Below are 20,534 nucleotides of genomic sequence, written 5' to 3'. Positions count from 1 at the left end.
GGTCATGGTGAAAATCCCCCTTCACCGGACACTGTGATGCAGGCTCTTCCCTAGAAGGAAGCAGATAAGCAAACAGACCGAGGACAAGAGCCGGCAAATTTTAGGTTTCCTGCCAGATTGCAGAGGATATGACCAGCCGAGGGACTTTTTTTCTATCTTAGTAGCGGATTCAGGCCAGGACACCTGAAGGGCTGCCAGGAGACAAGCGACAAGTGACAGCTGGCTTGGCAGAGAGACTGCATCGCAAGGACCCCGGAAGCCGACTTCTTCTCTCTTAGTATTCTAGTTTAAAGTGGGAAAAGGCATTTGGGTCGGTCTCTGTTTATGGTAGTGCAGCCCTAATGCTCCTTGATTGGGGCTTCTGGGGCTCAGAAACTTCTGTGTCAGGCACTGAGGTGAGAAGGAGGTCAGCAGTCTGACAGGCTCATGAACACGTTTAAATTTAAAAATCAGTGCTAATCAGTTTACTGGCCGGGTTGGGTTAATGGCTGAGGAGCCTCATGACTCGGTAAATTGGCTGCAGTAAACAATACCTACAGTAGGATTACCTCCTGTTGTCCTGGCCGAGCCCACAGGGGTGGATAAGCTACAATATACAAAGTAGGGTCAGTTCAACTCCAGTATCTGTGGATTGATAGGGTCAGAAGCACTAGGCCATGCCTTCAGGCAGAATCGATGGTAAAAGTCCACCCGGGATGCAAGATATCTCTGTAGCCTCAGCTAGTGTTTGGGAAGTTCTGTTCTCCAACCATGAGAGGACGGACCTCTGCCCAGGACAGGGATATAGCATTGGCCCCCAAACACCCATTTCTATGTGGACTTCAGATGCTAATTTGAATTCTACAAAAGCAGGAAGAGAGAAGCCTATCAGTTAGTTAGTTAACATCTTTTTTTCTTTTTCCAGTAGTGTGTGCAACATAATTGGAGAACCAAGGATCTCTAGGAGGCAGGAAGGTATTCCCGCCCTGCCAGTTCATGTTGTGACATGTAGACCAGCAGAGAAAGTTGTTCCAAGCCCTGCCTGTAACCTTCTGTTGGAACGAGCTTGGCTCAGATCAAGCCCAGCTGCTCTAATCAGTGTTTCTGAAAAAAAGAGACCTCTTTGGGCCCAGCCTGGAGTCTGGCTGCAGTTGTCCAACTGCTTCTAACTGTCTGGTCATCAAGCCACCTTGAAAACATGAGCATTAAAATGAGCTAGAGGTTTGGTGACTCCTCGGAAAGTTAAACATAACAATTGCCCTATGACCCAGCAATTCCACTCCCAGGTATATACCCAAAAGAAATGAAAACAGGTGTTCAAAGAAAAAAATGTACACCTGTGTTCATGGCAGCACTATTCAGAAGAACCCAAAGGGGTGAACAACTCATAAATCCATCAATGGATGGATGGATGGATAAACAAAACGTGGTGTACCCATGGAACGCAATTATTCAGCCGTAAAAGCAAATGAAGTACTAACACATGCTACAATGTGGATGAACCCTGAAAACATTAATGCTACATGAAAAAGCCGGTCACAAAAGGCCACACAGGTAAGGCTCCATTGATATGAAATGCCCAGAATAGACAAATCCATAGAAACAGCAGATTAGTAGTTGCCAGGGGCAGGGGGAGGGGGGAGCAGGGAGTGACTGCTTAATGGGTATATGGGCTTTCCTTTTGGGGTGATGAAGATGTTTAGGAACTAGATAGCGGTGATGGTTCATTCACAGAACATTGGGAATGAACTAAATGCCCCCAAATTATACACTTTAAAATGGTCAAATGATGAATTTAATGTTATGTAAATTTCACCACAATAAAAAAAAATGAAGTAGGGAAAACAATAGTTTCCATAAAAGTCTTTGGATTCGTTTAACATTGTGCAATATTCAGTGAATAGAAGTGTGATTATGGTTTTTGGGGTTTTTTTTTTGGCCGTGCAGCTTGTGGAATCTTAGTTCCCTGACCAGGGATTGAACCTGGGCCCTTGGCAGTGAAAGCACAGAGTCCTAACCACTGGACGGCCAGTGAATTCCCTGATGATGATTATTTTAAAGTAGTGCTAACCGTTTAAATTATTTGCACCAGAAGCAAATCCACTCTAGCTGTTGCTTCAGGTTACGTTGTAATGATATTAGTGATATTCTAATTTTCAGATAGTTTCATAACCAAAAATAAATTCTGAACTTTTTAAGGGAATATAGAGTTTTTTGGTTGGAATTGGATTGGCTGGCTACTCCATTTTCAATAGACCCAGATGTGAATTCATTGGAAACATCTGTATTAGCCAGTTAATCCATATGCAAATGAGGGGTTCAGATGCCCAGAGGAGCTGTGATAAAATGATTAAACAGTTAATTAGTGGCAGTGCTCTTTTCTTTCTGGAAACTCTAAGTCTAGTGGCAAACAGTCTTGCTAGATAAATAATGAAGGTGTGACTAAAATTGTAGAAATGCATTTCCAGATGGCTTTCCTACTCTAATGTGGGCACCTTATGAAGGATCCTTTCTAGCAATACTGTCGATTTCTGAAATCTACTATTTGTTTTTTTTTTTTTTTTTTTTTTTTGGCTGTGCTGCTTGGCTTGCAGATCTCAGCTCCCCAACCGGGGGTTGAGCCGTGCCCCCTAGAGTGGAAGCACGGAGTCCTAACCACTGGACCACCAGGGAGCTCCAACCATTTGTAACTTGCTGTGGGAACTGAAAGAAAGTTTTCCTATCTTATAGTCACAGTTTTTAAAAAAGTGGCATTACTTAGCCCGTTTACCAAACTCCATGCCAAATAACTTCGGGCTGTTTACAAAAATCAGTATTTTCCACAAAGGACAAAAATTTGTCACCCTCAGACATGTTCGAAAGAATGCGCCAGAGGCTCTAGGAACAATTCCAAAAGAAGAGTTAAAAACAAAAATGTTTTTTTTGGAATGATGGGACATATAATTTAAATAAGTGTATCACCTGCCAAGGTGACTACTCACTACTCAGGACAGGACCCCACCCATTTAAATGTTTATTTAAAAATCAGTCACATTACTGGATGGTGAAACCATGTGTTAATTTTCTAACAAGGATGACGACATATCCACGGTTCTCGTTACTGTACTGTCTTCTGTCTCATCATCAGTGTTACGAATAGGTGGGTTCTAATTCTTTCTTACAGGTAAAACAGGCATGGGTTTTTCATATCTTCCTTTCTGTCCCAGGAGGAAGGGAATTCTCTAGTCCTCCCATAATACAAATCCCTTACAGTTGTGTGTGTGTGTGTGTGTGTGTGTGTGTGTGTGTGTGTAATGTTTTAACTGCCGCAAAGCACTTTGACCTACTTGATCTCATTCTCTGCTCACAATAGCCTGACAGGAACACCCAGCATTAAGGTCACTCCCAGAGCAGGAGGAAACTGAGGGAAGAAAGGTCTGAGTGATGTACTACGCACAGCCTCCCTCAGCCTGGCTACTTGCAGAGCCAGAACTAAGAAATCCCCCCTTTTGACTCTGAACTCAGGGCTCTTTCTGATATGCCGAAAAGCGGTAGTTCCCCGAGTGCCCAAGTGTATGAAGATCAAATTTAAGGAACAAACAGTTAAGTTTATTTGTTTATTTGTTGGGTGGTTGCTTGGTCTGTTTTCCCAGCCCCTTTCGGGCTAACTGCCACCTCAAAGTTTACCAGCTTTTAGGCTGATTCTACTAAGATGTTCTCTGATGGAGTGCAGGCTCTGGTTTGTAAAATGTTCCAGGTGGTTGATGTAGAAATAAGAAAAGAGGACCCACGCTTCTGGCAATATTTACATGGTGGCGGAAGCCCCAGATGTTCCCTTAGCGTGCGTTCCATATGAAAAGGCAACTTCTTTTGTTATGAAATGCAGTGGTGCCCCTACCAGAATAAGCCTCTCATGGGGAAAGTTTTGTGTGAAATGCAGCATGTGGAATTGCATTGTCAGTGGGTTTTGTTGCTGTTGTTATTAAAGGAGAACATGATTTTAATTACTGGTCGTGTTTTTCTCAGCCTCCGAGAAAGATCCATGAGCTGGTGTTGACAAGCTGTGACCTCACTCAGCTTCTCCAAAGTCAAAAGCCTGTGTCTGAAAGACACACACCAGCTCTCGTAGAAACCCTTACACCTTGCTTACTGCATCGGACGCATTTATGGGCAGTCTATTTATATAACACTCAACACAAGGCTTTGGTTGGAAATCTGAAGCTCTTTCTGGGAAACTCAAAACATCCTAGCTCAATCTCTCACCTTTCTTTTCCCTTACAGCTTTTCAAGGTGAGGATGACTTTTTATGTTTTATTGGCTGTAAATGGGCTGCCCCTTGCCAGTAACAGGTAAAGGTCCTCTAACATAAGCTCTGTTTCTCCAAAGAAGTTTAAGTGTGCAAAATCTCAGCTGATTCCTCTAAATTAACATCCTCTACCCCCAGTCCAGCTGCTGCATTTTTTTTTTTTTTTCCCCTCGGAACATGGAGTAGCAGGAACCACGATCCTGGCTAGCTGGCTAGCCGGGCATCATCACACGTCATGGCCTATAGACCTAGCATTTGCCTCAGTATAAATGCCAGGACGTGTTGACCATCGTGCAGTAAGGGCTCACCCAGGGGCACTGAGAAACAGTCCACGTTGCCTTTGTCAGACTATGACAGCCTGGCTATCCCTGGAGCAAATAATGTCATCGACGTATCTGTCTCCAAACTCCTGTGTCAGCTGCTAAGGAAAAGGAGGGCTAGCTCAGGGCAGGACTCAGGGAAAGGAACCCACTGCTGAATCAGAATCACAGTCAGAGGTCTGGAAAATGAGCGCCGGCCCCAGAGGTCCTTCTCTCGCTTCAGCTGCTGCCTGTACCCTGGCCGTGGGAGGGTCATGCCAGACCCACACACGAGAAAATGGAGAGGAGATAAAAGCAAGAGGGAGCATCTCTGTGTGTGGCAAGCGGTTTTGTACTGTGATTCCTTTCCCTTTTTCTGCTAATACACAGAATGGTAATAGGAAAAAGTCCCTCAAGCAGCGAGTTGAGGTTATCTGCTTTTCCGGTTAAACCACACGAAGCACATCAGATTGTTTGCTAGTCGTTTCGTTTCCCAGAGAGGGTGCAGAGTACGGGAACTTGGGGAGAACTCAGTTAACGTATCCGAGCCTTGCCTCCCTATCTGTAAAATGGGAGTATCGATACCTAAAGATATGTCCTGAGGATTAAAGTATAGAACAAATGCACTCCATCTCAGCCCATACAGGAGAGATTCAGTTTTAGATTATTTGAGGACGAAGCTACCAAACTTCTTTAAAAACCTTCTGAAGGTTTAGCAATATTGTGCTGGTCAGAACGTCGTCCCAGGTATTTCCTGAGCTCTCCCTTCTATGGTTGAAACATCTCTCTTCTAGAGAACCATATTCAATATCCTATGATAAACCATAATGGAAAAGAATATATGTAAAAAAAGAATGTATATATATGTATAACTGAATCACTTTGCTGTATAGCAGTAACTAACACAACATCGTAAATCAACTGCGCTTCAATAAAAGGAAAAAAGAAAGAAAGAAAGAAGAGAACAAAAAACAATCTCTTCTCTCTCCTGTGCTCAGATTCACTCACAGACGCTGATGTCTCTCTTCCCCAACAGGGTCTGTTGATAACAACAGTGAGAAAAATACATGCATATTGGATGTTGTCCCCCAAATCTGAACTCTGAAGTAGGGCGGGGTTTATTCATTTTCAACAGCACCAGGAGTGTCAGGTAAGGAATCACCTCAACCAGAGGGCAGAGGTTCCAGTGGAGATGTCAGCACAGTGCATTCAGAGCATGGGCTCTGTCTTCTAATCTGTAAAGTGGGTGCAATAATCTCAGCGTATTTGGGGGGAGTTATATAAAATGACAGAGCAGGCTTTTAGTCTGTGTCACCATGTTTCCTTCAGTCAAAAGTATTTGCTTGGGCTTCCCTGGTGGCGCAGTGGTTGAGAGTCCGCCTGCCGATGCAGGGGACGCGGGTTCGTGCCCCGGTCCTGGAAGATCCCACGTGCCGCGGAGCGGCTGGGCCCGTGAGCCATGGCCTCTGGGCCTGCGCGTCCGGAGCCTGTGCTCCGCAATGGGAGAGGCCACAACAGTGAGAGGCCCGCGTACCACAAAAAAAAAAAAAAAAAAAAAAAAAGTATTTGCTTGTCCAACTGATAAAGCAACAGCTGCGTCATCAAGGTCATGGGGATGAGGGAATGCCTCAGCCCACACACCATGCTCTGTGCACACCCCTGCCTACAGCCTCCATTGGACACCCCTTGCCCTAGGGGTGGGTGCATTTAGTGTGGGGGGGAGCACAGGCTATGGGTGGGTCCCTTGGCCTCACGCTGTGAGTAGGGACTGCAGCAGAAGAGCGTCAGAGCAGGACCTTCTAAAGCACAGGTCGGGGGCAAGGGGGCTTCTCTTGCCTGGAGCTAGGGCAGTACTGGCTGGGAGGGTATAATGAGATACCATCTAAATTGCCCCATTTTACAGACATGGGGCCTAAACTAGACCTCAAAAACCTCCAACTCCCCAGGCCCTTGAACTGGGTCCCCCCGGGGAAACCTATGAATGCTCGGCCGAAACACTGCGTAGAAGTCATCCCTTAGCCAGTCCCGGGCCGGGGACTTCCGCTCCTCTGGCAGGGGCATCGCCGTCCTTCCCAAGGCCACCCTGGGCAAGAGATCAAAGAGTGCTCTGTGCGACAGCAGACACACCGCGCGCTTTGGCCCAACCTCAGTTCTTCCCTTACCCTGGATTTCTGCTCAGGGCCTGAGGGGAAGCAAAGGAAGTGACCCCAAGTTAAACCCAGCTCCAAGGGGACATGGGGTTCCGTGGGACCACCTCAGGCAGGATGTGAGGCCCTTCAAGCAAAACCTCACCCACCATCCCCCATCCCAGTCTTGGTCCCAGTGAACTGTAACTGTCCCCTCCCTCACCCACTGCACCAGAATGTGGCCCCGAGACAAGGGACACAGCCAACTTCCCTGGTACCTTCAGCATCGAAGCAGGTGATTTAAATCAGTAGAGGCACCACCTGCTGCTCCCAGATTGTTTTCCCGCGTTTCTGAGGGCTGCCAGCTGGACTTGCAGCCCTCCAGGACTGGAGGGTCATGTGCGGTGACTAGAGGGACTGATGGCTCAGCCCCGCTTGGCAGAAGCAGGGTCCCAGATCGCGCTACGTGCTCTAACTTGGCACTGCCAGACACTACCACATTATGAGCTGTTAAGTGACTTGAACTAGCTGAAGGGTGTGCACGGGGTGGGGTGATTGGGACACACCGTCACACTCTGCACATCGATCAAGTGGCCTGCTCACAGCCGGCAAGCAGGATGGCAGGGTTTGCCTGTGTGGGCCAGGAGAAGCTAGAACTTGAGCCCTCGCCCTTCTCAGCAGCAGATCCATCGTGGCTGCCCACGCCTATCAGACATGAGCTGGGGCCGCAAAGAGCAGCAGCGAGAGGCAGGCAGGGGTGGGATCAAATCCCAGCTTTGCTGCCTCACGCATCTACCATGAGAATCCTGGCAAAACCCACCTGAACTCTCAGAGCTTCAGTTCTGTTATCTGAAAAATGGAGCTAATTATGCCCACACCTCACGGAGTTGCCGAGAGGGCTCAGTGTGATGGTAACATGTAAAGCGCCTGACAGAGTGCCTTGCCCACATAGGTGTCAGATGATGTAGCGTTTGCTGCTAGGTGTTGGGGATTGAAGGTGGTCAATGATTTTGTTATATAAATATGGAGATTTAAAAAAAAGACAAAGTTGTGTATGCTAAGTTTTAAATGTACTCTACTGATCACTGCTTCAGGAATCTAGAGTTTTGAACGTGGCTGTTTAATAAAAATATAATGCAAGCCACAGACGTAATTTTAAACTTTCTAGTAGCCACATTAGAAAAAAAAAGTGAAATTGATTTTCACGATAGAGTTTATTGAACCCACCATATCCAAAGTATTTCAACACGTAATCAGCGTACGGATTATTACAGACATATCTTCCATTCTAATATATTGGACTAAGTCTTCAAAATCCAGTGTATGTTTTTACATTTGCAGCGATCTCAACTCAGATGCTAAGTTTTCATTGAGGACATCTGGCCTGTATTTAGACTTCATACAATTTACAGTTGAAAAAATAGAGTCACAAAACCAAATTGTTCCCAACAGACGTAAACATTTCCCAGTACCTGAGCCGAATTTTTTTTCAGTCTTTACATTTAAATTAATTAAAATTTAAATAAAATTTAAAATTAAGTTCCTCGGTGTCACGAGCCACATCTGAAGTGTTCAGAAGCTACTTGGAGCTAGTGGCTGTTTCCTGGGCCAAACCATGGGAGGTGCACGGAAGCCTGGAATGATTGTTTGCAGAGAAAGGAAGGGCATTGCAGGCAGGTGCCCGGCATGTGCCCAGGACACCGTGGGAGCCGTCGGTTTGATCAGAATCAGCCAGGTTAGGTGGACGAGGCATGGTGGTGTCAGGTCACAATGCTGAGATTTTATTCCGTCGCTGAGTAGAAAGCACAGTAACACTCTCGAGCAGGGGGCGGGCGCCACGTGCAGTTTTAGTCTGATGCACCTGGCGCTGGTGCCCGTGAGGGGACGAGAGGGAGGGGGCCCAAGCCAGGAAGAGCAGCTTGGAGGTGGCTGCAGCAATTCAGGTGTGTAGGGACAGTACCTGGCTGGCGTGAGAGCGAACAGAACCGTCCGGAGACTCCTCAGAGGCAGCCTCCACAGGACTTGGAAAGCCACGAGCCTCTATAGTGTGAGGGCAAGGACAGAGGCAGACATGCTAGGAGGCTTGGGGACCGCGTGCCCGCTTGGGAGACTGGCTTGACCCTGAGAGGTTTAAGGAACCAGGGTGCTTCTGCCCGTCAGAAAGCAACTGCCCGAGACAGATGCCTGAGCCCGGGCCCACGAGACTGTTCTTCTTTTTTTTTTTATGGTTTGTTTTTTTTTAAGCAAATATATAATTTATAGCATCCACTCCACCCTCTGAATCACACGGTGACCCTGGACTTTGCCCAGAGTCTCTGAGATTGTGAAAGACACTCCTTAATTCTAGGGAACTCCTTGAGGTGCTTGCTGGGTCCAGGCTGGAGCTGAATTAAAGACTTCAGAAGTTGGAGGAAAAGTTGAGGCTGCAACGGCTCCCTGGCTAGTTTTTCACCCCCCTCACACCCTCCCTGGGAAAGCATGACTTGTTTTTTGGGGTTTTTTTACATCTTTATTGGAGTATAATTGCTTTACAATGGTGTGTTAGTTTCTGCTTTATAACAAAGTGAATCAGTTATACATATACATATGTTCCCATCTCTTCCCTCTTGCGTCTCCCTCCCTCCCACCCTCCCTACCCCACCCATCCATGCGGTCACAGAGCACCGAGCTGATCTCCCTGTGCTATGCGGCTGCTTCCCACTAGCTATCTACCTTACGTTTGGTAGTGTGTATATGTCCGTGCCTCTCTCTCGCTTTGTCACAGCTTACCCTTCCCCCCCCCATATCCTCACGTCCATTCTCCAGTGGGTCTGGGTCTTTATTCCTGTCTTACCCCTAGGTTCTTCATGATATTTTTTTTCTTAAATTCCATATATATGTGTTAGCATACGGTATTTGTCTTTCTCTTTCTGACTTACTTCACTCTGTGTGACAGACTCTAGGTCCATCCACCTCATTACAAATAGCTCAATTTCGTTTCTTTTTATGGCTGAGTAATATTCCATTGTATATACGTGCCACATCTTCTTTATCCATTCATCCGATGATGGACACTTAGGTTGTTTCCATCTCCGGGCTATTGTACGTAGAGCTGCAATGAACATTTTGGTACATGACTCTTTTTGAAGTATGGTTTTCTCAGGGTATATGCCCAGTAGTGGGATTGCTGGGTCATATGGTAGTTCTATTTGTAGTTTTTTGTTTGTTTGTTTTTGTTTTTGTTTTTGCGGTACGCGGGCCTCTCACTGTTGTGCCTCTCCCGTTGCGGAGCACAGGCTCCGGACGCGCAGGCTCAGCGGCCATGGCTCACGGGCCCAGCCGCTCCGCGGCATGTGGGATCTTCCCGGACCGGGGCACGAACCCGCGTCCCCTGCATCGGCAGGCGGACTCTCAACCACTGCGCCACCAGGGAAGCCCTATTTGTAGTTTTTAAGGAACCTCCATACTGTTCTGCATAGTGGCTGTACCAATTCACTTTCCCACCAGCAGTGCAAGAGTGTTCCCTTTTCTCCACACCCTCTCCAGCATTTATTGTTTCTAGATTTTTTGATGATGGCCGTTCTGACTGGTGTGAGATGATATCTCATTGTAGTTTTGATTTGCATTTCTCTAATGATTAATGATGTTGAGCATTCTTTCATGTGTTTGTTGGCAGTCTGTATATCTTCTTTGGAGAAATGTCTATTTAGGTCTTCTGCCCATTTTTGGATTGGGTTGTTTGGTTTTTTGTTACTGAGCTGCATTAGCTGCTTATAAACTTTGGAGATTAACCCTTTGTCAGTTGCTTCATTTGCAAATATTTTCTCCCATTCTGAGGGTTGTCTTTTGGTCTTGTTTATGATTTCCTTTGCTGTGCCAAAGCTTTGAAGTTTCATTAGGTCCCATTTGTTTATTTTTGTTTTTATTTCCATTTCTCTAGGAGGTGGGTCAAAAAGGATCTTGCTGTGATTTATGTCATAGAGTGTTCTGCCTATGTTTTCCTCTAAGAGTTTGATAGTTTCTGGCCTTACATTTAGGTCTTTAATCCATTTTGAGCTTATTTTTGTGTATGGTGTTAGTATGCAGAAAATTATAAGACATTGATGAAAGAAATTAAAGATGATACAAACAGATGGAGAGTTATACCATGTTCTTGGATTGGAAGAATCAACATTGTGAAAATGACTCTACTACCCAAAGCAATCTACAGATTCAATGCGACCCCTATCAAACTACCACTGGCGTTTTTCACAGAACTAGAACAAAAAATGCCACAATTTGTATGGAAACGCAAAAGACCCCGAATAGCCAAAGCAATCTTGAGAACGAAAAATGGAGCTGGAGGAATCAGGCTCCCTGACTTCAACTATACTACAAAGCTACAGTAATCAAGACAGTATGGTACTGGCACAGAAACAGAAAGATAGGTCAGTGGAACAGGATAGAAAGCCCAGAGATAAACCCACGCACATATGGTCACCTTATCTTTGAAAGCATGACTTCTAACGTGACTTGAGGCTTTGCTATGTTGTAAGGGAAAGGACAGCTCCCCGACCTAACCACGCCCCCTCCACGCCCCCTCCAAGCCCTCCTCCACACTCCGCTCCCCCCACCTCCACGCCCCCCCCCCCCACCCCGGGCTCCTCTAATCCTCCTGTGGCCTGAGTCACTGTGATGTCCAGTCTCCTCCTGCGATGGTCCAGGTCAAAAGCAAGCCTGTGGCTGCTGGCACACAGGGAGGGACTGACCTATAGAGGGTGAAGCCAGCCTAGCACTGCCTGGTCTGGACACGTGGGGAGCGTCTGCATGGGCCGGGCACTGTGCCGCGTGTTGTGGGGTACGAAGGGGAGGGCGTTTACGGGAAGGTTGCAGTGGGCGAGGCCAAGTGGCCAACTAGCCATCACAGTGCTAAGTGGGGAACAGGGACAGCTGATGTGTTAGAGCACATCTACCAGCCTGGGAGCTCGGCTGGGGCCTCGGAAAGCAGGTGAATGGGATCTGAATTGTTTTGAAAGAAGGGAAAGGGAAGAGGGAGAACGGGAAGGTGGGCGTTCTGAGCTTTTCTTATTGTCCTGATGAATGAACCTAACTGGAGGGGTTGCAGGTAGTTCTGTGCGGGACACAAAGGGGACACGTACGTGACCGTCATGGCCCCAGTGTGTGCAGAGCGGTCCTCTTCCCCAGGCGCGTCCAAGCAGCTATGCACTCACGGGCTGGTTGGGGCTGGGCAGGCAGTTCCTCCAGGCACTGGCTGGGCACCAGATGTGGGTTCTTCTAGGTCAGGCGGCTCGAGGATGCAGTTTGTATAAACTGCAGGCATGGCCCGAGCACTATGTAAACATAGACTATCTCCCACTCCAACGTTTCCTTTGGGGAGGTCCCTCTCCAGCTGGGATGCTCGATTCCAACTTTCTTATCAACTTGCGCTTCCTACCCTGATATAAGGAAGCTATTAAAGTCTGGTTCCTGGTATTGCCTTGATCCCCCAGGCCATGCTTGCATTGAAGTGAATGCCCCCTTAGAGGAAAACATTCTTCACCTTTGAGAATTCTTTAGCCTCAAATGTCCCACATCAAACAAGCCTGCAAGCATTTTGAAAATGTTTCTCCAAAGCCTTATGCCCTTAACGTTTACTTTCTACTCCAGCTAGTTTATGCCTATTTACTTGGCTTTTGCGACTCTCCTTGGCAAAAGGCAGCCCAGGCTGCCTCTCTCACCCTATTTCTGGAGTTTTTTCCTTCCCAATGTTAGTCTCCTTTTTACTATCCCTTAAATAAATCCCGTTCACCTCTTTTAAAATTTTCCTCCTACTTCCCCTGTCTCCCCTTTGCCCTTCTGATTATCAAAGTCCTACCCTCCTCTCTGTCCAAGTGCCACAGAAACAAGGAATTTGAGGAAAAAGAAGTGGCGACGGACACCCCGCAAGATCTAGCTGTAAAACCTCTACGCATTGCCTAAGCCCTCTTACCTTCATTTTTCTCCCTCTCATCTGAACTCCTATGGAAGTTATAGTCTCTGCCACACAATTTAGGACGTGGTGGTGGTCAGCCTCCAAGGCGTCTCTACTCCAGGTGTTCACACCCTCGTGTAGCCCCTCCCAAAATGAACAGGGTCGACCCCCATAGCTAGTAGGTTATTGTGGCTCAATAAAAAACAATAAGAGACACTGTGGCTTCTGCCTCTCTTGGATTATTTTGCAGGCAAGGATCCAGCTGCCATATTGTGAGGACTCAAGCAGCCCCACGCAGGGGTCCACGTGGGAAAGAACTGAGGCCACTGCCAACGGCCAGCACCAACTTGCCAGCCTCGTGAGTGAGCCATCCGGGAAGCAGATCCTAGTCAAGCCCCAGGTAATGGCTTGTCTGCAGCCTCTTGAGAGATCCTGAGTTAGGACCAGGCAGCTGTAAGTGGCTGCCGAACTCCTGACCCACAGAGACTAATAATAAGTGAGATAATAAATGTTTCTTGTTGCATTAAGCTGCTAAGTTCTGGAGTGATTTGTTATACAGACATAGAAAACTAATTCAGAACGTAAAAATAAAAGTGATAGTAATCATAATAGTAATAGCAATTAATATTACTGAGTGTTCATAAATGCCAGGCACTGCTTAGCACTTTATATGTAATATCTCACTTAACAGTATAGTCAGTCATAATCATCACCACCACAGTTAACACGGGTTAAGTGCTGCACGCATATTCTATTCAGTCAATGAAGTGGGTACGGTGATTAGTATCATTCCCGTCTTACTTTTAAAGAACTTGAGACACAGAGAGGTTGAGTCACGTGTCCAGGGCGCACACAGCTTGGATGTGGCAGAGCTGGGACTGGAACCCAGTCTGGCTCTAAAGCCTGCGCCCCCAACCCCTCTTCCCTACACCGTTTGTGCTGGTCTGTGTGAGTCTTGGTTCTCTGATACAAGCTGACTCTTTTTTTGGTGACTGTGCCTTTTGCCTTTGATTCCCCACCACAGTGTGCAGATAATAAGGCTCAATAAATGCTTAAGGATCTATGGGATTCCCACTCAGCGCTCAGTCATTCAACCAGTCGGGGTGGCACTTACCACTTGTAAATACGGCAACGAAATTATCACATGTAAATACGGTAACGTCCTTATCACATGTAAATACGGTAAAGCTTTTTCCAGGCGGGAGCACAACTGCTGTCACACCGAGAGACCAAGACGAGGGCTCTGTATGGCCCGTGTGGGGATGTGACCTGAGGCCACTCATGTTCCTCGACCCTCCACGCTTCTGTTCCACCCATCGGGGTACTTTGCCCCGACTGTGGCCCTGGGAACATGGAAAGCATCTTGCATTTACCTGTCAGACGCTGGCTTGGAGAAGCTCTGACAGCCAACAGGTCACTTGAAAGCGCAGTTGCTCATGTCCCACATCAACATCCGCCCCCTCCTGCCCCGCCTTGGGTCTGGGAGTCCGAGAGGTGAGAGCTTGGGAGAAAAGAGGCTGTGGGTCTCCTGCAAAACTGTGGGATCCTTTGTTATCACACGGCTACTGCCAGGGGCTGCTGGCAGGAGCCTGATAGAACAGGGGGCTGGAAACCCTCCCCCGAGTAAAGGTCCTCTGTGTCCTGTTGCTCCAACGTGGACCTGACGGATGACTCCACAACTGCTTCACAAATTCATTTTACCAAACACCTGGGAGCTCCTCCTAGGAGCAGAGCCCCAGACCAGAAAGATGAATACGACAGGGTCCCTGCTTCCCGAGTGCTAACAGCGAGCGACGAGTACTGACTGAATATATAATTCAGACCTCTTTCAAGGCCCGGGGGGGAGGGGCGATGGGGAGATGGTGGGGGGATGGGGGATGGGGAATTGGGATTGGGAGGAGGCCAGTTGCCAGGCCCCAGTTTTCACATGAGAGCATCATGCTCAGGCCTGCTTAAATGTTAACCTGCTGGCCTGCCCAGCCTCTTGCCTCTGGAAGCAAGATGCCAGGCTGGATGGAAAGAGCTGTTTCTACATCTGTTCCAAGGGCTTCCTGGAAACACAGAAGAAAGGAAAAGAAAGCCCAGGCCCTTGAGTCCCAGCCTGCTTCTCTCCAGGGAGCTGTGAGTCACCCTTGGGAAATAGTGTGACGAGCCCACCAGAGCATCCTGAACCTTTACCTGATGGTCTTGACCGTGGCATCGCCTCCCCAGCTGTCTGACCTTCCCAGGGCTGCTGCTGTAACAAAGTACCAACACTGGCTGACTTCAAACAATGGAAATGCACTGTCTCCATTCTGGGGGCTCCGCGTCCTAATTCAAGTGCGGCCAGGGCCACGCCCTCTCTGACGGCTCTAGGGGAGGATCCTTCTTTGCTTCTTCCAGCATCTGGTGTTTGCCAGCACTCTGGGCACCCCTTGCTTGTACACGCATCACTCCGCTCCCATGGCCATCGTCTTCCTTCCGTCCAAATTTCCCCTTTTTATAAAGACGCCAGTCATATTGGGTTAGGGTCCATCTGACCTCATTTTAATTTGATTTTCTCTGTACAGACCGTGTTTCCTAATAAGGTCACATTCTCAAGTAGTGGGTGTCAGGACTTGGGCATATCTTTTTTTTTTTTTAATATGCTCAATGTGATTCTTTTTTAAAAAATTAATTAATTTTATTTATTTTTGGCTATGTTAGGTGTTCGTTGCTGTGCACGAGCTTTTTTTTTCTTCTCTAGTTGCGGCGAGCAGGGGCTAGCTACTCTTCGTTGCAGTGCACAGGCTTCTCACTGCAGTGGCTTCTCTCGTTGGGAGCACGGGCTCTAGGCGCGCAGGCTTCAGTAGTTGTGGCACGTGGGCTCAGTAGTTGTGGCGCACGGGCTTAGTTGCTCCGCGGCATGTGGGATCTTCCTGGACCAGCGCTTGAACCCGTGTCCCCTGCGTTGGCGGGCGGATTCTTAACCACTGTGCCACCAGGGAAGCCCTTGGGCATAACTTCTTTGGGGACACAATTGGACTCATATCACTGGTCTCACCAGGCTATTCTTGGCAAGCCCAGTAGCCAAGGGAGAAGGGGACAGGGAGACAGGGACAGAGACAGAGAGACAGGATGGAGCAGGGTCAAGAAGGAGATAGCAGGAAACAGACCCAAGTGCACACACATGACCTATATGGGAATAGAATCTAAAAGAGAGTGGGTATATATGTACAGGCATAGCTGATTCACTGTGCTGTAGAGCAGAAACTGACGCAACATTGTAAATCAACTCTACTCCAATAACAATTAATTTAAAAGAAAAAGAGCACACACAGCTGGAGGTGGTGGCCTTAACAGGAGAAATGGCCCCTTACCCTCCGGCAGAATCCTCCAGCCGCGTTGCCTACAGAAACGGTGGCGGAGGTCTGGTCGGGCACTGGGGAAGAGCGCTAGCGTGGGGAAGGGTGGCAGAGGGATCCGCCAAGTTCAAGGGGGGACATGTGGTTTGAGGACTCAAGTGAGCTGGCAGCCTCGGTGACAAGGCTGACGGGTGTCACAGCCGGGCTTTCCTCAGCTTCCCTTACGCTCTTGCATGTAGGTTTCCGCTCGCCTGGGGGATGTGCAGGCGCGTCTGTGGGCGGCAGGGCCCACGAGGCTCTGAGAAGTCAGTTCACCTGCTGACCTGGGGCCCTGTGAAGGAGGTGGGTAGCGTGGCCGCCGGGGCCCGGTGTCCCGAGGGGCTGGGCGGGGCGTGCCCTGGCCTTTCCGGGCCTGGAGAGTGGAGCGAGGGAGGGAGAGCCGGAGGGCCCGGAAGCCGGCTCGCAGGGCCAGAAGCTGGAATCCAGTATTTGGAGGCTGCACATTTCTGGGTGAGGACAAGGTCCAGGGTGTGGCTCTAGGGGGTGGGGGGTGGCCGGAACGAAGGGGCAGCAGGGGTCCTTGGGGGTCTGTGAGGTGGAGAAGTGCGATGGGTCACCCAGGGGCCTGAGCACAAGAGGCTGGACACAGGGAAGACACCTGGCGGCCATGCCTGGTACCTGCGTGGCTGGAAAGAGGCGGAGCTGGGTGGCGCGCGCCCCCGAGGAGAGGGGCCTGTACTTCTGAGCGCGGGCGTGTCCGGCGGAGCTAGGAGGGGCCTCTGGGCCGGGCTGGGCCGGGCAGGTGGGGAGCCCCTAGGGAGTGGCCCCTCGAGGGCTGCTGCCTTTCAGTGTGGAGTTCTGGGGGGCGGAAGCCAGTTTGTTTAAGGAAGGGGGTCCCATGGGGGCGCGGGTGGAGAGTGTGCGATGCCGAGGCAGGATGAGGGGTCTCGGGAAGCTGTCCCAGAGGGGCCAGGGTTCCCCGGAAGCTGTGTGTCACATGCAGGCACGAGCCAGCCCCAGCGAAGAGGAAGGAAGCGTGGCTCCGACCGGGGCGCAGGGGGCTTCGGGCCCGCAGCAACGGTCAAAGATGTGGACGTGCGGGCGGGGATTCAGGCCGAGGAGGAGCAAACCAGTTCAGCTAGGCAACTGGTTCGACGAGTGCCCAGGACAAAGCCGGCCGCCTGAAATGACCAAAGAACAGTGTGTTCGGGAGGGTGAGGGAGCACCAATGGCTGGAAAACTAGCGCAGATCCCGGGCCGGCCACGAGGGGGCGCCGGCTTCCTCCCGGAGGTACGGGATGCTAGCAGTCCCCGCGGAAGATAACTTCTGAGTTTGGATCGAAAAAGAGAAAAAAGTTTGGTGTCTGCAGGGCAGCCTTGGCGTTGATCCTGGAAAAGCTGCCTACCCAAGAAGAGAAAGGAGACCAAAGGGTAGGACTGCTGCTTCCAAGGTCAAGGTGCTCACTACTGTCACTGGGGAAAGAGAGAGAAGTGGTGGAGAGGCGGGGAGAAGAGGGCAGGAACGGGAGGAGAGAGAGAAGCCGTGCTGAGATCCACACGGGGAGCAAAGAGAAGTAAGGGCGAGGGAGGCGGGGGCTGGAACTCCGCGTCTAAAGAAAGAAAGTGAAACTGGTGGATGTGGAACGGAATCCTCGCAGGTGCCTCTGCTTTCATTTCCTTCGCTCTCCTGCATCAGTCAGCTTCCTGAGCCCTTCCAGAGGGGCTCTTCCCAGGAAAGTCAGAGCCCGAAGGCAGCCGGGTGGGAACTGGAAAATCCCTGACTTGGGAAAGTCACAGTTGGAAGGACGTGGAAATAACACTTTTCTTTCTGATAGGGGCTAAGTTGGAGACCTGAGCTTCGTCTGAGGGTCAAACGGGCCCGCGGAAGCCACAGCGAGACAGGATCTCCCACCTGGTCCAGGGCAGGGCTCCTCAGGGTGGGCAACGCAAAAGAGATGCCGCCTGGATGGGAAGGCACGGGGGGGGGGGGGGGCGGGGAGCAGCAGCCCGGAGGGGAGAGGAGCCTTCTCCGTTCAGCTACGCCTTGCCTCCTGCATCTTTATTCCACAGACATTTACACCACACTTCACGGGGCGGGGGTGGGGGGGGGGCGTTGCAATGCAGTATAGCAGTTAGGCTGTGGACTTTGGTGCTGCACTGCTAGGCCGGAATCCTACCTCTGCTACTTCCTAGTTCTGTGCCAGGCCTCACGGGGCCTCTAGGTTCTCCCCTGAACGGTGGGCAGGGTATCCAGTTGACATGAAGATTGTCTTTAAAAAACACACCAGCGCCGGGCTCACGATCGCTTGGCCCTATGAGTTTTGTTGTCATTATCATTATCATCTGGAAGGTTTCCGGGGGGGGGTTCCGGCACTCCAGGAACAGAAAGGCCCTGTGCCACCTCATGTAAAGTGATTGCAATGACATGTCCGTGCATCCAAGCACAGGCAGCAAAATCAATGGACAGCAGGGCCTATGAGAGCTGAAGAGACAGAAACGGAGACTCCTGGGCCCCGGGGTCCCTCATTTCTGTTCTCTGTGAGTCTTTCTGCATCTCCTTCTCTCACATATTGACTAAAAGCCTCCTCTACCCCAAGTGCTGGAAATAGCAATGTGGATAAGAGAACCAGGTCCCTGCCCTCATGGGGCTGAGGGTCCGGTTAGGAAGACAGACAGACGGTACCGAGAGACTCACATAATGATCAACCATGTTGGAGCACGTGCCAGATTTTCTTCCTTTTGAAGGCTGAATAATATTCCATTATATGCACGTATTACGTTTTATTGACCCATTCATCCACTGATGGACGTTTGGGTTGTTTCCACCTTTGGGCTACTGTGACTGACACTACTATGAAAGTTGGGTGTGGGGGCCTTGCCTGGTGGCGCAGTGGTTGAGAGTCTGCCTGCCAATGCAGGGGACATGGGTTCGAGCCCTGGTCTGGGAAGATCCCACATGCCGCGGAGTAACTGGGCCTGTGAGCCACAACTACTGAGCCTGCGCGTCTGGAGCCTGTGCTCCGCAACAAGAGAGGCCGCGATAGTGAGAGGCCCGCGCATCGCGCTGAAGAGTGGCCCCCGCTCGCCGCAACTAGAGAAAGCCCTCGCACAGAAACGAAGACCCAATGCAGCCATAAATAAATAAATAATAAAAATAAAGAAATTCCCTTAAAAAAAGAAAAAAAGAAAGTTGGGTGTGCAAATCCAACCTTTTCCTTTTACAAGTGAAAAGAATTATAGTTGTGGAAAGTTGACCAAGAAGAGGCAGAGTTGAAGGACCTAACCCAGTCTGGGGAGGAAGTCAGGGAAGGTTTTCGGCTGAGGAAGTGACGTTTTGGCTGGAACCGCAAACATGAGAAGTGAGCCACGTGCAAAAGTAAATGGAGCTCTTTCCCTTCGGCGCGGTGAGTAGTCGGCGGTCGTGGCTCGTGCGGTGCCCTCGCCGTTTCTCTCCTCTAGTCCAAGGCCTGTCTTCGACTGCTCTTTCGATCTTGTATGTTTTGTTGCAGCCACTGAAGATCTTGCTGTCGCCATGGGCCGCCGCCCCGCCCGCTGTTACCGGTATTGCAAGAACAAGCCATATCCCAAGTCTCGCTTCTGCCGAGGTGTCCCTGATGCTGAGATCCGCATCTTTGACCTGGGGCGGAAGAAGGCAGAAGTGGATGCGTTCCCACTCTGTGGCCACGTGGTGTCGGATGAATGTGAGCAGCTCTCCTCTGAAGCCCTGGAGGCTGCCCGTATCTGTGCCAACAAGTACATGGTGAAAAGCTGCGGCAAAGATGGTTTTCACATCCGAGTGCGGCTCCACCCCTTCCACGTCATCCGCATCAACAAGATGTTGTCCTGTGCTGGAGCTGATAGGCTCCAGACGGGTATGCGTGGTGCCTTTGGAAAGCCCCAGGGCACAGTGGCCAGGGTCCACATTGGCCAGGTCATAATGTCCATCCGCACCAAGCTGCAGAACAAGGAGCATGTGATTGAGGCCCTCCGCAGGGCCAAGTTCAAGTTCCCTGGCCGCCAGAAGAGCCACATCTCCAAGAAGTGGGGATTTACTAAGTTTAATGCGGATGAGTTTGAAAACACGGTGGCAGAAAAGCGGCTCATTCCGGATGGCTGTGGGGTCAAGTACATCCCTAATCGTGGCCCCCTGGACAAATGGCGGGCCCTGCACTCGTGAGAGCCTTGGCGCCCCCTCCCCACCTATGGCCACTAATAAACTCTACTTTCTTCAAAAAAAAAAAAAAAAAGTAAATGAAGAAGAGTTTTGGCCACAGGTGACAGCCCTGGGACAGAAGGAGGCTTGGGTTGTTCTAGGAATGGAAAGGGGGCCGGTGTGGCAGGGGCATAGTGAAGAAGGGGGCGACGGGCGGGGTGCACCTGAGGGGTCTTGCAGCACTCATTATAGAAGGGCTTTTTCCTAAGAGCCTGGTGGACAACAGAAGCCCTCGAAGCAGAAGAGTAAAATGTCCAGATATGGAGTTAAAACAAAAAATGGCTCCTGTCGCAGTGGGAGGAGTGAATTGGAGTTTGGCCAGGTAAGGGGTCAGGAGAGAGCACCACCCCCTTAGACAGCGTCATAGTTGCCCAGGCAAG

The 20,534-nt window shown here is 49.8% G+C and overlaps 1 protein-coding gene and 1 long non-coding RNA gene across 2 annotated transcripts; both read left to right on the top strand.

The window, feature by feature from the left end:
• Positions 1-733: 733 nt before the first annotated feature.
• Positions 734-13,113, top strand: LOC132414537 (uncharacterized). Its single transcript, XR_009516970.1, has 3 exons — positions 734-1,533; positions 5,600-5,713; positions 12,869-13,113. It is a non-coding gene; the product is annotated as an uncharacterized lncRNA (long non-coding RNA).
• Positions 13,114-16,435: 3,322 nt separating this feature from the next.
• LOC132415119 (large ribosomal subunit protein uL16-like) lies at positions 16,436-20,142 on the top strand. Its single transcript, XM_059998260.1, has 2 exons — positions 16,436-16,451; positions 19,451-20,142. Exon 2 carries the CDS (start codon positions 19,474-19,476, stop codon positions 20,116-20,118), a length of 645 nt encoding a protein of 214 aa, XP_059854243.1. The 5' UTR covers positions 16,436-16,451; positions 19,451-19,473; the 3' UTR covers positions 20,119-20,142.
• The last annotated feature ends 392 nt before the right edge of the window (positions 20,143-20,534 follow it).

This window comes from Delphinus delphis, chromosome 19, assembly GCF_949987515.2.
Source record: "Delphinus delphis chromosome 19, mDelDel1.2, whole genome shotgun sequence".
Taxonomy (NCBI): Eukaryota; Metazoa; Chordata; class Mammalia; order Artiodactyla; family Delphinidae; genus Delphinus; species Delphinus delphis.
This window is presented reverse-complemented; position numbering and strand designations above follow the sequence as displayed.

Coding starts and splice junctions, on each gene's coding strand:
- LOC132415119 (XM_059998260.1), top strand. CDS start 19,474: ATGGGCCGCCGCCCCGCCCGCTGTTACCGGTATTGCAAGAACAAGCCA.